We start from the raw sequence: 14,887 nt of genomic DNA on the forward strand, positions 1-14,887 counted from the left end.
CGAGGGAGATGTCTGTGAGGACGGCGCCGAGGGGGGCGTGGGGTAAAGGGGTGAGGGTGGGCATTTTGATCTTGGACTATACTCGTACTTGGCTGTATGGGTTTATATGGTTGTTAACTTGTTATATGTGTGACTGTGAGAGACGGATGTGGCCGTCGGGGTGTGCCGATTTGCTATCATTCCTATCTTATCTGTTTATCAGTGTTCGTTCAATGGATCCTGGCTAATTACCTTTACTAACATACAGTTCATGCATATCATGTTCATTGATTATGAGGTGGTACAGTGCAATCTGTCTAAGACCACAGTTGAATTAGACATATACAGATACAGATCACTCAATGATAACCATCATCTTCTTCCACCAGGTATCCCTGACCCGGGGCGGCCGCTCCGCCGCAATAATCTCCGCCAACCCCGTCTGCATATCGACCTCCTCACTGCGCCACGCCCACGGATCGTGCCGGAAGATCAGCCGGTGGCCGAAATAAAGCACCAGGAAGGCAGGGATGCCAATGTACGCGGTGAAGAAGTTACTGGCGGACCACTCGGACGGGAAGAACACGGTGAACCCGTTGATGAGGGCCAGGACGACGGCGCCGACCAGGCCGACGACCATGCCATAGGGCTGCAGCTTGGAGGCGTACGGCTTCTCGATGCCCTGGACCCTGCAGGCCTTGTCGAAGCGGAAGTAGACGATGCTGCAGCAGATCCAGGAGATGAAGCCGGAGGTGTTGGTGAAGTTGATGAGCCAGTTGAAGACGGTGCTGGAGCCGTTGCCGATGGCCAGGTAGGCCAGCAGCGAGAACAGGGCGGACACGCCGACGGCCATGTAGGGGACGCCCCAGCGGTTGCAGGCCTTGAAGATGCTGGGGGCGTTGCCCGAGACGGCGAGCGAGTAGAGCGAGCGCGAGGACATGTACAGGAAGGAATTGCCGGCGGACCAGGCGGACGTCAGAATGGCGGCGTTGACGATGCTGTCCAGGGCGGGGATGCCGGCGTTGTGGATGGCCACGACCCAGGGGGAGGAGGAGGCGTCGCCATTACCAGAAATGATCTGCGGGGACTTGGAGGAGCAGATGACGCCAATGGCCAGGGCGCCGAGGATGTAGAAGAAGACGAGCCGGTAGATGTAGCGGCGGGCGGCGGTGGGCACGTTGCGGCGCGGCGACTCCATCTCGCCGCCGGAGATGATGATGAGCTCCGGGGCGAAGATGAAGGCGATGGCGCTCTTGACAATGCACTGCAGCAGGCCGACGAAGCGGCCCGCGTCGCCGCTCGCCAGATACTCGTTCATGGGGCCGGGGTCCTTCCAGTAGTGGAAGCCGAGGCGTTGGCGGTTGGGGCCGCCGCCCCAGAAGAGGATGAAGGAGAGGAGCAGCAGGCCGATCAGGGTGATGATCTTGATGCCGGCGAACCAGAACTCGGTCTCGCCGTACGCCTTGACGGGCATGAAGTTCAGCAGCACAATGATGACCAGCATGATGGTGATCCACACGGCGATATGCACGCCGGGGTGCCAGTAATCAATGACCATGGACGCGGCGACGATCTCGTACGGCACCAGGATCCCCAGCGAATACCAATACAGATATCCCATGGCGAACCCCATGCTGCGCGACACGTACCGAAACCCGTGGTAACTCATTGTCCCGCCATGCACCGGCAGATACGCGCCAATCTCGGCCATCCCCGTCACCAGCGCATACACGAGCACCGAGATGAAGAGGTACCCGAGCAGCAGCGACAGAGGCCCGCCGATGGCCAGCGCCTGGCCGGACCCGACAAACAGACCGGTCCCGATGGTGCCACCCAGCGCCATCATCTGCACATGGCGGTTCTTCAGTCCGCGCTCGGTGATCTTGTAGCGCTCGTCCAGCAGATCGCGTTCGACCATGGCCTGGAGCGTGCCATGTTTGACGTCGGCGGTCTCGGGGTCATGGTAGGGGGGTGAAGCCGTGGGTTTTTCTTCGGAAGCCATTGTATGTACCCTTGGAGTATACGGAGTACAAGGAAAGATGGAAGACTGGGGGACCAAGACCAACTGACCGGGGGACGGGAGAACGGGAGATTAAGTAGGATTCTCGCCCGAGGTCGGTTAGGTTATCTAGCTATTGCCTATTGCCTATTGCCATGAGACAGCATGAGATCTCCTCTTGTCTCACCGGTTCCCCGCAACCGGTGCGGTGACACTGACAACAGCAGGGCACTGCCATTGGTGCACCACGCTGATAAGAACAAGGATGCGGGGAGTGGCCAGCCAGATGATTGGTTGGAAGAAGAGACACGAGGCATATAGGGTCAGGCTAGGCTGGAGAGGGTTTAGTGTCTGGGTCTAGGGGCTATTTATCTTTGTGGCTGAACGCACAAGAAGATAATAGTAATAGATAATAGCTGATATGATATGATATGATATGATACTGTAGCTGTAGCTGATACTGATGCTAATAGCTGATAGTAAGGTACTAGATGGACTGTATGTAGTGACTGAAGAGAATGTTCAGCTCATTGATAGAATAGATCTAGAGTCTAAATCATATGATCTGGGGAAGACCCATTGACCCATCCATTGACCCATATCCCCAGATTTTACATAATAGAAACAGTTACAGATCCACTACTCTGTACTTTCTGGAGAATCATCTATCTCATCTCATCTGTCCTTACACTCTCTGAACTTTGAATCCAGTTAACCTTTTCTCAAAGTTTCCTGAGCCATGTCATTCAGTTCTGTATCTTGTATCACTATAAGGGATCCCAGCCACAACCCGCAACTAACCGGACCGGCAACCGGACCGGAATCTGGCTGTGGCTGTCTGGCTGTAAGCTGTCGCTCTTTCAATAAATTCATCTTGATATCGCTTAATATCTTCCGATAAGATATCATCTTGTGATAGCAACAGATCATGCCATGTAAGTCTCTGCAGAGTTTAGTGGCTGTCGTTAAGAGCCACTCGCCACTAAAGGACGGCTTGGGACTCCGTGGATAACCTTACCTTACCTTGCCACATGGATGGAAAACAACTCTATATGGAGGATCAACAGTTCAATTCAATCGAATCGAGCACTGTCACCCTATTTCTATGCTGTGTCTCTACTCTCTGGTATTATGCAATCTTGGAGGTTCTGCCAGCTTCTAGGCAATCAATGGATTACATACTGCCTTATGCATCGATATGTACTACAACCACAACAGACGATCATGAGGAACAGGGCAAATAACCTGTTTGTCATAGCTCAGATTCTCTCCTTTTGCCTCATTGGTCAGGTGCTGATGGATCTGGATATCATGTTATACCAGAGGATATAACAAAAAAAACATTATCAAATGGATGAACTGGCTGAGCTTGTCTCCAGTATGCCTAGTGATACAGTATTGGGTTATTTGATTGTCAATCTATGCTCTAGACATCCTGACCTAGACTCAGATCTAGTCGACGGAAAGGAGCATTGTGATGATGCTAGTGTCAATATGACAATGTGATAAGTAGAATGCTTATTTGACACTAATTACTCTACACGACTGCTACAGATCAAATCAACACTGCTTCGCGGCTCGCCTTGATGGCCGCCACATGGTCCGTCACGATACACTGGAACTCATCCGTGCCATAGTAGATGGTGTTCCCATCATCCGGCGACGGCCCCGTGCTCAGAGTATCGCCATACTGCCAGTACAGATCCGCCGCGACGCCAGTAGTGTTCAACGCGGTCTTCTGCCAGGGCGTCTCGAGCGCGCAGTGGTCCGAGGTGACGCCGTACTCCTCGAAGAGACAGGGCTTGCCGGCCGCTTTGCACGCGGCGCCGTGCGCCTGCACCCACCCATTGCCCCATTCGTGCGAGGTGCCCCAGCTGTCCGGGTAGAGGTGGAAGGTTCCAAAGTCGATGGTGGGGAGGGCGAGGTTGCGCGTGAAGTTGCTGCCTTCGACGTAGGTGTAGGGGTAGCTGCCGTCGGAGAGGAGATCCAGCCCGAAGCCCTCTATTGTCAGTGTAGTGTCAGTGACTGTGTCATTTACTAAAGAAAAGGGAGAGACGCACCGTCGCCAATGCAAACCATATGCTTCCTGTCCAACGACTTGATGTACCGACTCGTCGCCTTGATCCACTCGTACAGCACCTCCGTATCGCACCCCTTGCATCGGGGCTCGTTCGCCAGCTCCCACGCAAACACCGCGGGGGAGTGGGCGTACCGCGAGATTATGGTGTGGATATACCGCCGATACGCCTTCTGGATCTCCTTGTTCGAGTAGAAATCATTGTGGTCCGTCGCGCCGTACGCCGTGACATACGCATTCATCCCGCCATAGTCATCCCAGTTGTTGACAAAGTTGATGATGAGCTTGATGCCGCGCTTCTCCGCCGAGGACACGACATAGTCCAGCCGCTGCAGGCCGTCCGCGCCCGTGTTGATCGTCGACGTCCCGTTGACGTGCAGCTGGTAGTACACCGTTCCCGCGCCGGGGACCGTGTTGACGTCGTTGAAGCCCCAGACGCGCAGGATCTTCAGCCCGGACTCCTTCATGTGGTCGAAGACCAGGTCCACGTCGGCGTTCTGGGTCAGGAAGCCGATCCAGTACGAGTTGGAGCCCGCGAAGTAGCCCGTCGTGCCGTCGATGGAGAACTTGAGCCCCGAGGTGCTGGCGAAGGCGTCATGGTTGGGCTTTCTGGCGGCCAGGGCCATCGCCGAGAGGAGGCCGGCGAGAGTGAGGAATGAGAACTTCATTCTTGTTGTTTGCTGTTGGTGACATTCATGGCGAAATGTAGTGTTATATAGTCGATGGCTCGAGCCAAGGACGGCCCGTTCCCCGTGCTCAATTCAGCATGACCATCTCCTTGAATCGATTGTGCTCACCAGACGATCATCTCTCTGTTAATTACTGAGCCGAGTCCGTGATAGATGCGGAATGGTGGACGCCACGCCTTGCAAGTATGGCATTGGTGGACTAGAATCCGTCAAGCGGCAGGACTAGCTCTTCTCCAGCTTATTTCTCCATATTACTGACTTACTGTAGTACTGAAGATTCCCCGCATCGATCGACAGGCACCAACTCGTCAGCCACACGGAGTATGCAATATGGAGCATGCCGTCTCCGTGTCCAGAAGGGAATCGTCCGTCCTTGTCCACAGTGTGCCAGATCCAGACTCCAACTATGTGGAATTCAATATGTTATCCAGGCTCGTATTAAACCTATAGACTAAACAGTTTAATGTTTTCAAGGCAATAATGAATTGATCAGTAAATTCAGGACAATAACAGCTACTGCAACGAGAGATACTCATAGACATATGAACATGCGCACTACTTGCAAGACGAACATTTGCAACTCCTGAAAACACTCGCCAGTTCCACAAGCACACAGATCGGTCGACAGAGGACAAACAGTTAACCCCGGCTAGAGCTTCCAAGTGCAGTCAACCCTATTGCAGCACTGATCCCCATTCCTCCAGATACAGTTATTCACATCCGCCCTGATGTCACACGGCACCTCGGTCAACTCAAACGGCACACACATCTGCGGATCCTGCGAGTAGAACGTCATGGCCGGGATCTCCGCCGGACAAGCCGGTCCCACGCCCGCCGTGAACCCGCCCAGGCAGTACTTGCCACAGGGCCACTTGCTCAGCGCGAACTGGCCCGCGTTGGCGAACGTCGGCGTCCGCCCGATATGCGCCCCGTTCTGCGCATTGTTGAGCCATTGCCCCGCGTTGGCGCCCGTCGCGACGTCCCCGTACAGATCCTTGATGAAGGTCTTGTCCGAGGGGTTGACGGGTTTGCCCGCGGTGCACTTCTCGTCCGCGCAGAGCTGGAACTTGCCGTACCGCTGCACCATGCTGTCCGGCGCGGCGTAGTACACCCCGTCGTTGCGCAGGCCCAGCCGGTTGCCGTTTTCGGCCGTGAGGGTGTAGCATTTTCCTGCTGTCGTTAGCATCATCGCAAGGCAGGTAGGTGATGTACTCACCCGTCTCCAGCCCAGACGAACAAATCGCCTTCTGACTCGTCTGGCAAGCCCCGTCCGCCGCCTCGCTCGTCCCCTCGGGGCAAACACACTGCCCGTTCACGAGCTGCTTCCCGTTCTTGCACACCTGCTTGCACTGCGCCCCGTCAAAGGTATACCCCGTCGGACAGCAGTGGTAGCCCGTCTGCGCCGAGCCCGCCAGATCATGGCCCTCGGCGCAGCAGTCAAACGCCGTCTCGGGACTCCCGAGCAGCCGCTGGCCCGCCAGGCAGCAGGCGAAGTACTTCTTGTCCGCGCTGAGCGTGGGGCCGGTGCCGGGGGCCGCGCAGGTCTTGGTCACGACGCAGTGCATGCCCGGGTCGCAGTCCGGATCGTTGTACTCGATTTTCTGCCCGGTGACGCGTGCGTCGGGGCTCACCTCGAAGGTGAGGATGTTCTGGCGGTACATTTTGGCCTGCAGGCTTTTCCCCTGTAGGAGCAGGGTGACGAGGGTGAGGGCGAGGGTCTTCATAATGAAGCACGTGGATAGAATGGCTAGAGTTGGAATCAAGATGTATTTGATGTATTTGCAGTGTTGGTCGGATGATGGCGATGGTGATGGGGGAGAGGGTTGTCCTGGCCGTGGGTTTCGTTCCCTTTTATGTTTTTTCGAGGCCATTGCACTTGCACTTCACTGCTAGGACTATGATCGCCTTGCGCCTTTACCTAAGAGCAACTCTCTGAGGGACTTGTGACCATCTTCCGCCGCCACTCCTTATGCAGTCTCTTTGACGCCGTTCAGCTATGACGCCGGCCATAAACAGCTCGACGTCTGTTTGACACGGGACAAATCAAATGGTCGTGTCTTTGATCAGCTGGTCCATGCTACGAAGACTGAATCTACTGGTCATGAGAAGACTGACAGGTGCTCCCCGCCAGTAGACAGGAACACTGCATGGTCGGCGCAATGCAGTGTGACGGATTGAGATGTCTCACATAAATGTTTCAATCCGGGCTGGTCTGTTCTGATGGAGTCCCTTGAGAAGAGGGTATCTGATGTCACCACCAGCAGTCGCCCATGGATTGGACAGTCCCGATGGTGTATCCATCACCTCTTGGTGAATATAGGAGAGCATACAGGACTACCATACCCTCTTTCACTCAGTGTACAAGTATTAGAGCTGACAATAGACAAGCCTTTGATATCGCTCTGTCGAGGCATGTCTCAGCAAGTGTGACGACGTCTATCGCCTCGCAGCTGCCAGCTGCTCAGCTAGCCACAGCTTTCATGGCTTGTCATGTCTCTGCTCACCAAGGCTACTCGCCATTAGTTGCCGGAACGAGTACAGCTGGGATGCTCATTGATCACCCAGGTGTCTCAGTCAGGATCGGCACTCCGCATATGCAAACCTCGTATTTATCCTAGAGCATGGAGCAGGCGTTCGAGACTCAGCTTGTCTCTTGCCTTGGTGCGCTATTTGCAGTCGCTTGGAAATGTGAACCGTCCTTGGCAGAGCTACATTTCTGTATGATCAAATGGTTGCCTTCGGGATGTCTTCGCCACCCTGTCAAGACTTCACTTCAGCTCCACCGATTGCGGGGAAATGCCCTCTGCAGGATCATCGGAGAGGATGGCTAGATTGACAGGTCGCTGAGAGTCGGTGGCTGCAATGATCGGCATGGCTGCTTGATGGGGACGGATCATTGGCCGGAATTGTTTGTTTGCTATAGCTGCCAGAACTATATCAGAATAGTTCGTAGAGTCAAGCTGCGTCAAGGGGGGCATTGGTTCAATACGTAATGGAATCCTGCTAGTTGAATCAGCCAGGCATGGCTACATCCAAAGGGCAGATTGCTCAATGTCTTCTCTAGAGGGGCATCAATAGTCAGCCTTGCCTTGGGATATTCTTGCTGGGAAGTTACCCTGACGATCCTGGCATGACTGGGATATTAAGCATGTGAGGAGGTTTGTCGCAGGCGAGAACTTGACCTTGTGTATTCTTCCTTCTTGATAAGAGTGCGATGAATCTACGTGCTGCTCTGAGGTTTATCATTAACACCCCTTCGCACAAGGGCTAAGGCATTTGCATGGCATGTACTTCGAACATTACAGGATATGCTTAATCCGAGACTTCACTCCTTGATACATTCCATATTTTGGTTCTTATATTCTCGAAAACGGAGATCAACTGGAAATTCGACTTACGCTCAACTAGGCCAAGGTCAGTGGTATAGCTGCTAATAGTCACTTTTACTGTCAATGAAGGATAGGAACCCGAACAGGGGCGTGATCGGGGTTAGAAAACTGCGCTCGGGCGATACTAACCCCCGAGGCAGTAGGCTACAAGATTTGGCATAGGTATTTAAGCTTCATCTTGGCAGCTGCGATAGAATCGTAAGAACAGTATTGTCTCCTGATATTTCATCTCTGTCGAGCCATGCCCCAACCCCGAATCGCCATTGTCGGCGCTGGCCCCGCCGGACTCACTCTAGGCGTCCTCCTGCACGCACACGACATCCCCTTCACCATCTTCGAGCTGCGCCAGAAGCCAACAGCCGAAGAATCATCACAACCATCCGGGATGCTCGATCTGCACGAAGGATCCGGCCTCGCCGCAATCCGCGAATGCGGCCTCTACGACCAATTCCTCAAGCACACAGGCGACTGCGCCGAGACGCAAAAGGTCGCAGACAAGGACGGCACGATCCTCTACAGCAACGACGACGACTCGGGCCATCGCCCCGAGATCGCCCGCCACGCGCTCCTGGCCATCCTCACCACCCCACTACCAGAAGCCTCGATCAAATGGGGCTGCAAGCTCCTCGCCGCAACCAGCACAGAGACCGAGACCGAGACAGAGCTGGATTTTGGGCCCCACGGCAAGCACGCGTTCGACCTCGTCATCGGCGCAGACGGCGCCTGGTCCCGGGTCCGCGGCCTCCTGACGGATCTCAGGCCGCACTACGCAGGGACGCAGAGCGTCACGCTGACCATCCACAATATCACGACGCGGTACCCCCGCCTGGCGGCGCTGATCGGCCGCGGGAGCTTCTGGGCGCTGGGGCGGCGACATGGGGTGATCACGCAGCGGGGGCCGCGGGACTCGGCGCGCGTGTATGTCTTCCTCACGGCGGGGGATGAGCGGGTGGCCGGCGTAAGCAAGGAGGAGCTGCTGGGTGACGATGCGTTGCTGGGGAGGTTCGGTGCTGACGTTCAGGAGTTGGTTGCTGTTGCGTGCGATGAGACGGCGGGGGGCCCCGGTGGTGCGGTTGATGTCAAACCGCTGTATATGCTGCCTGTTGGCGCTGCGTGGGAGCACAAGGCTGGTGTGACTCTTGTTGGGGACGCGGCGCACCTGATGTGTCCGTGGGCCGGGGAGGGGGTCAACCTTGCTATGTGGGATGCGCTGTTACTGGCGCGGGTCATTGTACAGGCGTGGGGAGCTGGGAGGGATGTCGTGCGGTTTCAGGCTGCGCTGGATCCGTTACTGAGGCGGTTCGAGGAAGATATGGTGGTCCGCGCGAGGGAGAAGGCGGAGGAGACGTATAGTAATGGACAGATGATGTTTGGGGAGGATGGAGCGAACGCTTTGGCTGGGTTCTTCTTGAGCGTTGCACAGTGATGGAACCTGCCGCTGCATTCGGTCATAGTTCTGGTCTATTAGGGTCTGGCGAGTAATGTGTAGTGTCTATAGAGTTTCATGATAGCGAATCCATCCATCAAGAGAAATATCCCACGGGCTCTTCCATGAGAACAATAGATGTCATGTCGCTTGCCAAGAATCTGTAAATGAATGATCTAGGAGGCTCAGCATCATCTTCAGGCCTCTAGCCAGATCGAAGCATGCCATGGAGCCTTATGGCCACTAGAACAATGGACAACCTCCACGAAACAGACATCAGAAAAGCCAATCCAACATTGCAAAGTGAATATTCCCCTCGTTGAGTACCGGCCTTTCAATCTCTCACCGCAGATCAACCCACAAGATACGCAAACGGTAACAACTCGTCAACCCCCACAGCCCTCGGCTCCCCCCGATCAAGCACAATCACCTTGATCCCCGGCTGCAAATCAATCAACGTCTGCCGACAGCGTCCACACGGACTCATAATGCCCCGGTCCTCGCTCCCAACTGCAACAATATGCGTCAGCTGCGTGGCTCCGGCCGCCGCTGCGGAGCCCAGAACGACAAGCTCGGCGCAGGGCCCGCCGGTGAAGTGGAAGACGTTGACGCCGGTGAAGATACGTCCGTCGATCGACCGCGCGGCGCTGGCGACGCTGTAGGTATCTGAGATGGGGATACCGTTTATAGTTGATGTGGCGGCGTCGACGAGGGCGGTTTCCTCGGGGGTGAGGGGCATGGTGTAGGTCGTTGTGGCACGCTTGATGCAGTAATATAAGCTTGTGTTATAAAGCAGGAAGAGTAATGTTTTGTGATGGAAATACTGAGGATGCAGGCGCGCAGCGTATTCTGCAGGCTTCTTATAGTTCGTTTGTGGTGATGGCGGGCTCCGAATTGGGAAAGCCAGCCGCTCCACTGTTGAGGGACTCTCGTTTGTGTCTAAGATGGAATGTTTCGGCTATGGTGCATGTGAATGGAATTAAGCGAGGATAAACTGCTACAGCGGAACTCGTCTCTCTCTGTAGCGCTTTTCAAAACCCGGTCCGGGCTGCTCGCATCATCGTGTGTTATCGCGTCTCTGACCAGAACATGAGGAATGCCGTTGAGCAAGCTGCCTTCCACGGCTGAGCTGATCTTAGAATTCGATATGAAAGTTTTCGAGCAGTCGAATTAACCTCGAGAACACGATCCAGGCAGTAACTGAGCGCCCTTAGTCACTAAAGTACCGGATACTGTATCTGATGACCATAATGATTATGGATGATGCGGCCAAGAGAGGCAGTGTCTCCGGCCAGTATCCAGAGTTTGGTTGACGCGCCTCCATGGTTGGTCAATCAGATAGTTAGCTCTCCCGTCTATTTGTGACGTTTGACTGTCTGTGTGGTGATGCTGAGACTACAAATCCATGCTGGGTCTGTTACTAGGTGTTTGGCAAGCGGCGTCAATGCTCACAACATCACAAAACGGACACCACACCTCAATTGTTAAGTAGTGCCGTGGAGTATCATGGCTTTTAGGATAAGGTTGATCAATGTTTGGGTGGCAATGCGAGTACCCATGGGTAGCCCGAGAAGAGTCCGACACAGCCACGCTTCATCTTGAAAGGGACGTATATAGACAGTATGATATCACGTCTCTCTCAGAACAATGAAATGGGAACAATGACTTCCTTACAGCTTTACCTACAATGCCAAAATGAGTCTCATGCCTCGATCATCCGCTCGAGACGACCTACCTGAAGCATTAGCACCAGACCCTCAGACCGCGACAGATTTCCAGGTCACAGACAACTGTTTTGCCTTTTATCCAGGCCAGTTGAACAAGCTCTTCAACCCCAAGTCCCTCCCTGCACTTCATGCTCTCGGTGGACTTCACGGCCTCGAGTATGGCCTGCGCACCGATCTCAACGCTGGGCTGTCAGCCGACGAGACGACCCTTCCTGGTGCTGTCACACTCGAAGAGGCGAGACAGGCTGCACTGTCCAAGACGGAGAGCTCGGTCCCATTCGCCGATCGAGCCCGGGTGTTCGGGCGGAATGTGCTGCCCGAGGCGTAGAGGAAGGGTTTCGGCAGGCTTCTCTGGGACGCGTATAATGATAAGATCATCATCTTGCTGACCATCGCGGCCGTCGTCTCGCTGTCGCTTGGGATATATGAAGCTGTCAGTGGGCAGTCGCAGGTGGACTGGATCGAGGGTGTAGCCGTCTGCGTGGCTATCCTGATTGTGGTCACTGCCACTGCGGGAAACGACTAAGGAGAGGCAGTTTGCCAGACTCAATAGACTGGTCGGTGGAGTTCTGTCCCGCCGTGGACTTGGCCTTGAGCGGACAATGCTACTGACCTGGTGCAGAAAGTCGATCGTCAGGTGAGAGTGATCCGCTCCGGAAGGTCGATGATGGTCCATATGAATGATCTGGTCGTGGGCGATGTCGTCCATATTGGGCCGGGCGATTGTGCCCCCGCCGACGGGGTGGTGATAATGAATCATGGGCTGAGATGCGACGAGTCCATGGCGACGGGCGAATCCGATCAGATTGAGAAAGACAGTGGCGACGCAGCTGCTGATGACCGGGACAATTTCATTATATCGGGAAGCAAAGTCCCCGAAGGACTGGGCACATATCTGGTCACCAGCGTGGGCCCGCACTCTACGTACGGCCGAATAATGGTGTCTCTAGGAACAGAGAGTGCACCAACCCCACTACAGGTGAAATTGGGGAACCTGGCCAGCTGGATAGGCTGGTTCGGACTAGGGTAGGTATCCTTAGAACAAAACGTGATGGATACGTGCCTGACAAGCGAGTAGGGCAGCCCTACTCTTCTTCTTCGTGCTCCTCTTCCGCTTCTTGGCTCGACTACCCGAGAACGATGCACCGTCAACCGTAAAAGGGCAAGAGTTTATGGATATTCTCATAGTTACGGCGACGGTGATCGTGGTTGCAATACCCGGTAAGCACAGCCTTCTCCTGATGCACTTCTATAGCGCCTGTTGATGCCTACAGAGGGACTACCGCTGGCTGTGACCCTGGCCCTAGCTTTTGCGACTGCCCGTATGCTCAAGGAAAACAACCTTGTCCGGCAGCCCCGTGCCTGCGAACGATGGGAAACGCCACCGTCATCTGCTCGGATAAAATAGGAACCCTGACGCAGAACAAGATGACGGTGGCGGCGGGCTTCTTGAGTACCAGGGAATCGTTCGGCCGACTGCCCAATGCATCTCAACCGCAGGACGACATCGCCTTCATCGTGACGCAGAGGTACCCGGTAGCCTTCAAGGCTCTACTGGTCAAGAGCCTCGTGGTCAACTCAACAGCGTTCGAGGAGCAGCGGGAATAACACCGAGATTGCACTCCTTCGGCTCGCACAGACGGGTCTTGTGGAGGACGTGTCAATTGAGCGCGAAAGGGCCCAGATTGAACAAGTTTACCCATTTGACTCGGCTCGCAAGACAATGGCAGTCGTGTATCGCTCGGAAACAGGGCACCGATTGCTGGTCAAGGGAGCAGCTGAGGTCGTCCTCGGTGCGTGCACTGAAGTGACACTTCCAGAATCATCGGACAAAACATCACTGGCCAGAACACAGATGTCGGATGAGGACAGGCGGACAATACACGGGCAAATCACTGCCTTTGCCCGAGCCTCGTTGCGGACGATCGGAATTGCGTATCGCGAGCTCCAAGGCAGTGATTCTTGGGCAGACCGGAGACCACGAGAAGGCTGCCCTCGACTTCGATAGCCTGTTCAACGACTTGGTCTGGATCGGAGCATTTGGTATCCACGATCCTCTGAGACCCGAAGTTCCCGAAGCCATCCAAAAGTGCCACGCGGCGGGCGTCCAGGTCAAGATGGTCACTGGTGAGTCGGTCCAATGTCTACTATCGGCACCATGGGTAGGAGCTAACCGCACAAGGTGACAATATCAATACGGCATTGTCCATTGCCATCTCCAGCGGGATCAAGACGGACGACGGCATCGCAATGGAAGGGCCTGACTTCCGGAAGCTGAGCGAGGGGCAGCTGAATACGACTGTTCCACGACTCCAGGTCCTGGCTCGCTCTTCTCCCAGTGATAAACAGCTTCTCGTGCAATATCTCAAACGGCTTGGTGAGACGGTGGCTGTGACAGGCGATGAGACCAACGACGGGCCGGCGCTCAAGGCTGCTGATGTAGGTTTCTCGATGGGCCTGAGTGGGACTGAGGTGGCGCGTGAAGCAAGCTCAATCATTCTACTCGACGACAACTTTCGTTCAATCGTCACGGCCATTGCCTGGGGCCGCTGTATCAATGATGCCGTGGCCAAGTTCCTGCAGGTACCGTTGGTCCCGGTGCTGTGTCTGCTTCCCTGGTTATTCATCTTGTTGACAAAGACAGTTCCAAATCACGGTCAACATCACCGCCGTCTGTCTGACTGTCGTGACGGCCATCTACAGCAGCTCCAACGAAAGCGTCTTCAAGGCGGTCCAGTTGCTGTGGCTCAATCTGATTATGGACACTTTTGCCGCCCCGGCCCTGTAAGACCCACTGATTGTAGTCTCCATGGTGGTGATGGACAGAGAGAGAGTACTGAACATTCTATTCTGCCTTGTCTAAGAGCCACCGAGCCTCCCACCAAGGAAATCCTCCAACGACCCCCGAGACCCCGAAGCGCGCCTTTGTTCACCGTGACCATGTGGAAGCTGATGCTGGGCCAATCCATCTACAAACTAGCCCTCTGTTTCACACTGTACTTTGCAGGCGACAAGATCCTCAACTACAATACCGAGATCCAGCAGCAGCAGCTCGAACTCGACACAATCATCTTCAACACCTTCGTCTGGATGCAGATCTTCAACGAGCTGAACTGTCGTCAGCTGGACAACCGGTTCAACATCTTCCAGGGTATTCTGGAAAACAGATGGTTCATGGTGCTCAACGCCCTGATGGTTGGCGGACAGGTGCTTATCATCTTTGTCGGTGGTGCAGCGTTCGGTGTCACCAGCCTGGATGGCTCGCAATGGGCCATTTGCATCGGATGCGCCGCCTTCTGTATCCCCTGGGCCGCAGTGCTGAAGCTCATCCCGGGTCGGCATGTTGGCATGCTTATGTCTATTGTGAGTATTGTATTGGGGGTTCTGCTTGGTCCACTGAGGAAGATGTATCGGGCTCTTGCCCGAAGCTTTGATGGCTTCTTTCGGAGAGTCCACGTTCGGGATGATGAAGAATGGAACGTCTGCCCAGCGGAGACTCGTGTGCGACGATGATGTGATTACTTGTTACATTAGAAGATGCCTTGGAATATGGACTGGAAAAGTTGCATCCCAGACTGGCATATGAACCATTCGCGCCTAG

General features: G+C 54.8%; 6 protein-coding genes across 6 annotated transcripts; 2 read left to right on the forward strand and 4 right to left on the reverse strand.

Moving 5' to 3' along the window:
• Nucleotides 1-334: 334 nt before the first annotated feature.
• On the reverse strand, nucleotides 335-1,981 carry CDV56_100107 (proline permease PrnB; the record flags this gene model as incomplete). Its single annotated transcript, XM_026753726.1, has 1 exon — nucleotides 335-1,981. The coding sequence occupies one exon, from the start codon at nucleotides 1,979-1,981 to the stop codon at nucleotides 335-337; it is 1,647 nt and encodes a 548-aa protein (XP_026618550.1).
• A 1,552-nt stretch (nucleotides 1,982-3,533) lies between these two features.
• On the reverse strand, nucleotides 3,534-4,723 carry CDV56_100742 (glycoside hydrolase 5 family protein; the record flags this gene model as incomplete). Its single annotated transcript, XM_026754361.1, has 2 exons — nucleotides 3,534-3,979; nucleotides 4,039-4,723. The coding sequence occupies 2 exons, from the start codon at nucleotides 4,721-4,723 to the stop codon at nucleotides 3,534-3,536; spliced, it is 1,131 nt and encodes a 376-aa protein (XP_026618551.1).
• A 670-nt stretch (nucleotides 4,724-5,393) lies between these two features.
• CDV56_101024 (cysteine-rich secreted protein) lies at nucleotides 5,394-6,468 on the reverse strand (the record flags this gene model as incomplete). Its single annotated transcript, XM_026754643.1, has 2 exons — nucleotides 5,394-5,914; nucleotides 5,961-6,468. The coding sequence occupies 2 exons, from the start codon at nucleotides 6,466-6,468 to the stop codon at nucleotides 5,394-5,396; spliced, it is 1,029 nt and encodes a 342-aa protein (XP_026618552.1).
• A 1,906-nt stretch (nucleotides 6,469-8,374) lies between these two features.
• Nucleotides 8,375-9,559, forward strand: CDV56_101475 (FAD-dependent oxidoreductase; the record flags this gene model as incomplete). The annotated part of the gene is made up of 1 exon (XM_026755094.1): nucleotides 8,375-9,559. The coding sequence occupies one exon, from the start codon at nucleotides 8,375-8,377 to the stop codon at nucleotides 9,557-9,559; it is 1,185 nt and encodes a 394-aa protein (XP_026618553.1).
• A 352-nt stretch (nucleotides 9,560-9,911) lies between these two features.
• On the reverse strand, nucleotides 9,912-10,298 carry CDV56_101694 (cytidine deaminase family protein; the record flags this gene model as incomplete). Its single annotated transcript, XM_026755313.1, has 1 exon — nucleotides 9,912-10,298. The coding sequence occupies one exon, from the start codon at nucleotides 10,296-10,298 to the stop codon at nucleotides 9,912-9,914; it is 387 nt and encodes a 128-aa protein (XP_026618554.1).
• Nucleotides 10,299-11,254: 956 nt separating this feature from the next.
• Nucleotides 11,255-14,799, forward strand: pmcC (putative calcium transporting ATPase (Pmc1); the record flags this gene model as incomplete). Its single annotated transcript, XM_026755499.1, has 11 exons — nucleotides 11,255-11,557; nucleotides 11,615-11,719; nucleotides 11,909-12,312; nucleotides 12,365-12,507; nucleotides 12,561-12,608; nucleotides 12,695-12,822; nucleotides 12,872-13,079; nucleotides 13,159-13,413; nucleotides 13,469-13,869; nucleotides 13,931-14,070; nucleotides 14,151-14,799. 11 exons carry the CDS (start codon nucleotides 11,255-11,257, stop codon nucleotides 14,797-14,799), a joined length of 2,784 nt encoding a protein of 927 aa, XP_026618555.1.
• Between the last annotated feature and the right edge of the window lie 88 nt (nucleotides 14,800-14,887).

The sequence above is a fragment of the Aspergillus thermomutatus genome (genome assembly GCF_002237265.1).
Source record: "Aspergillus thermomutatus strain HMR AF 39 chromosome Unknown NODE_6, whole genome shotgun sequence".
Taxonomy (NCBI): domain Eukaryota; kingdom Fungi; phylum Ascomycota; class Eurotiomycetes; order Eurotiales; family Aspergillaceae; genus Aspergillus; species Aspergillus thermomutatus.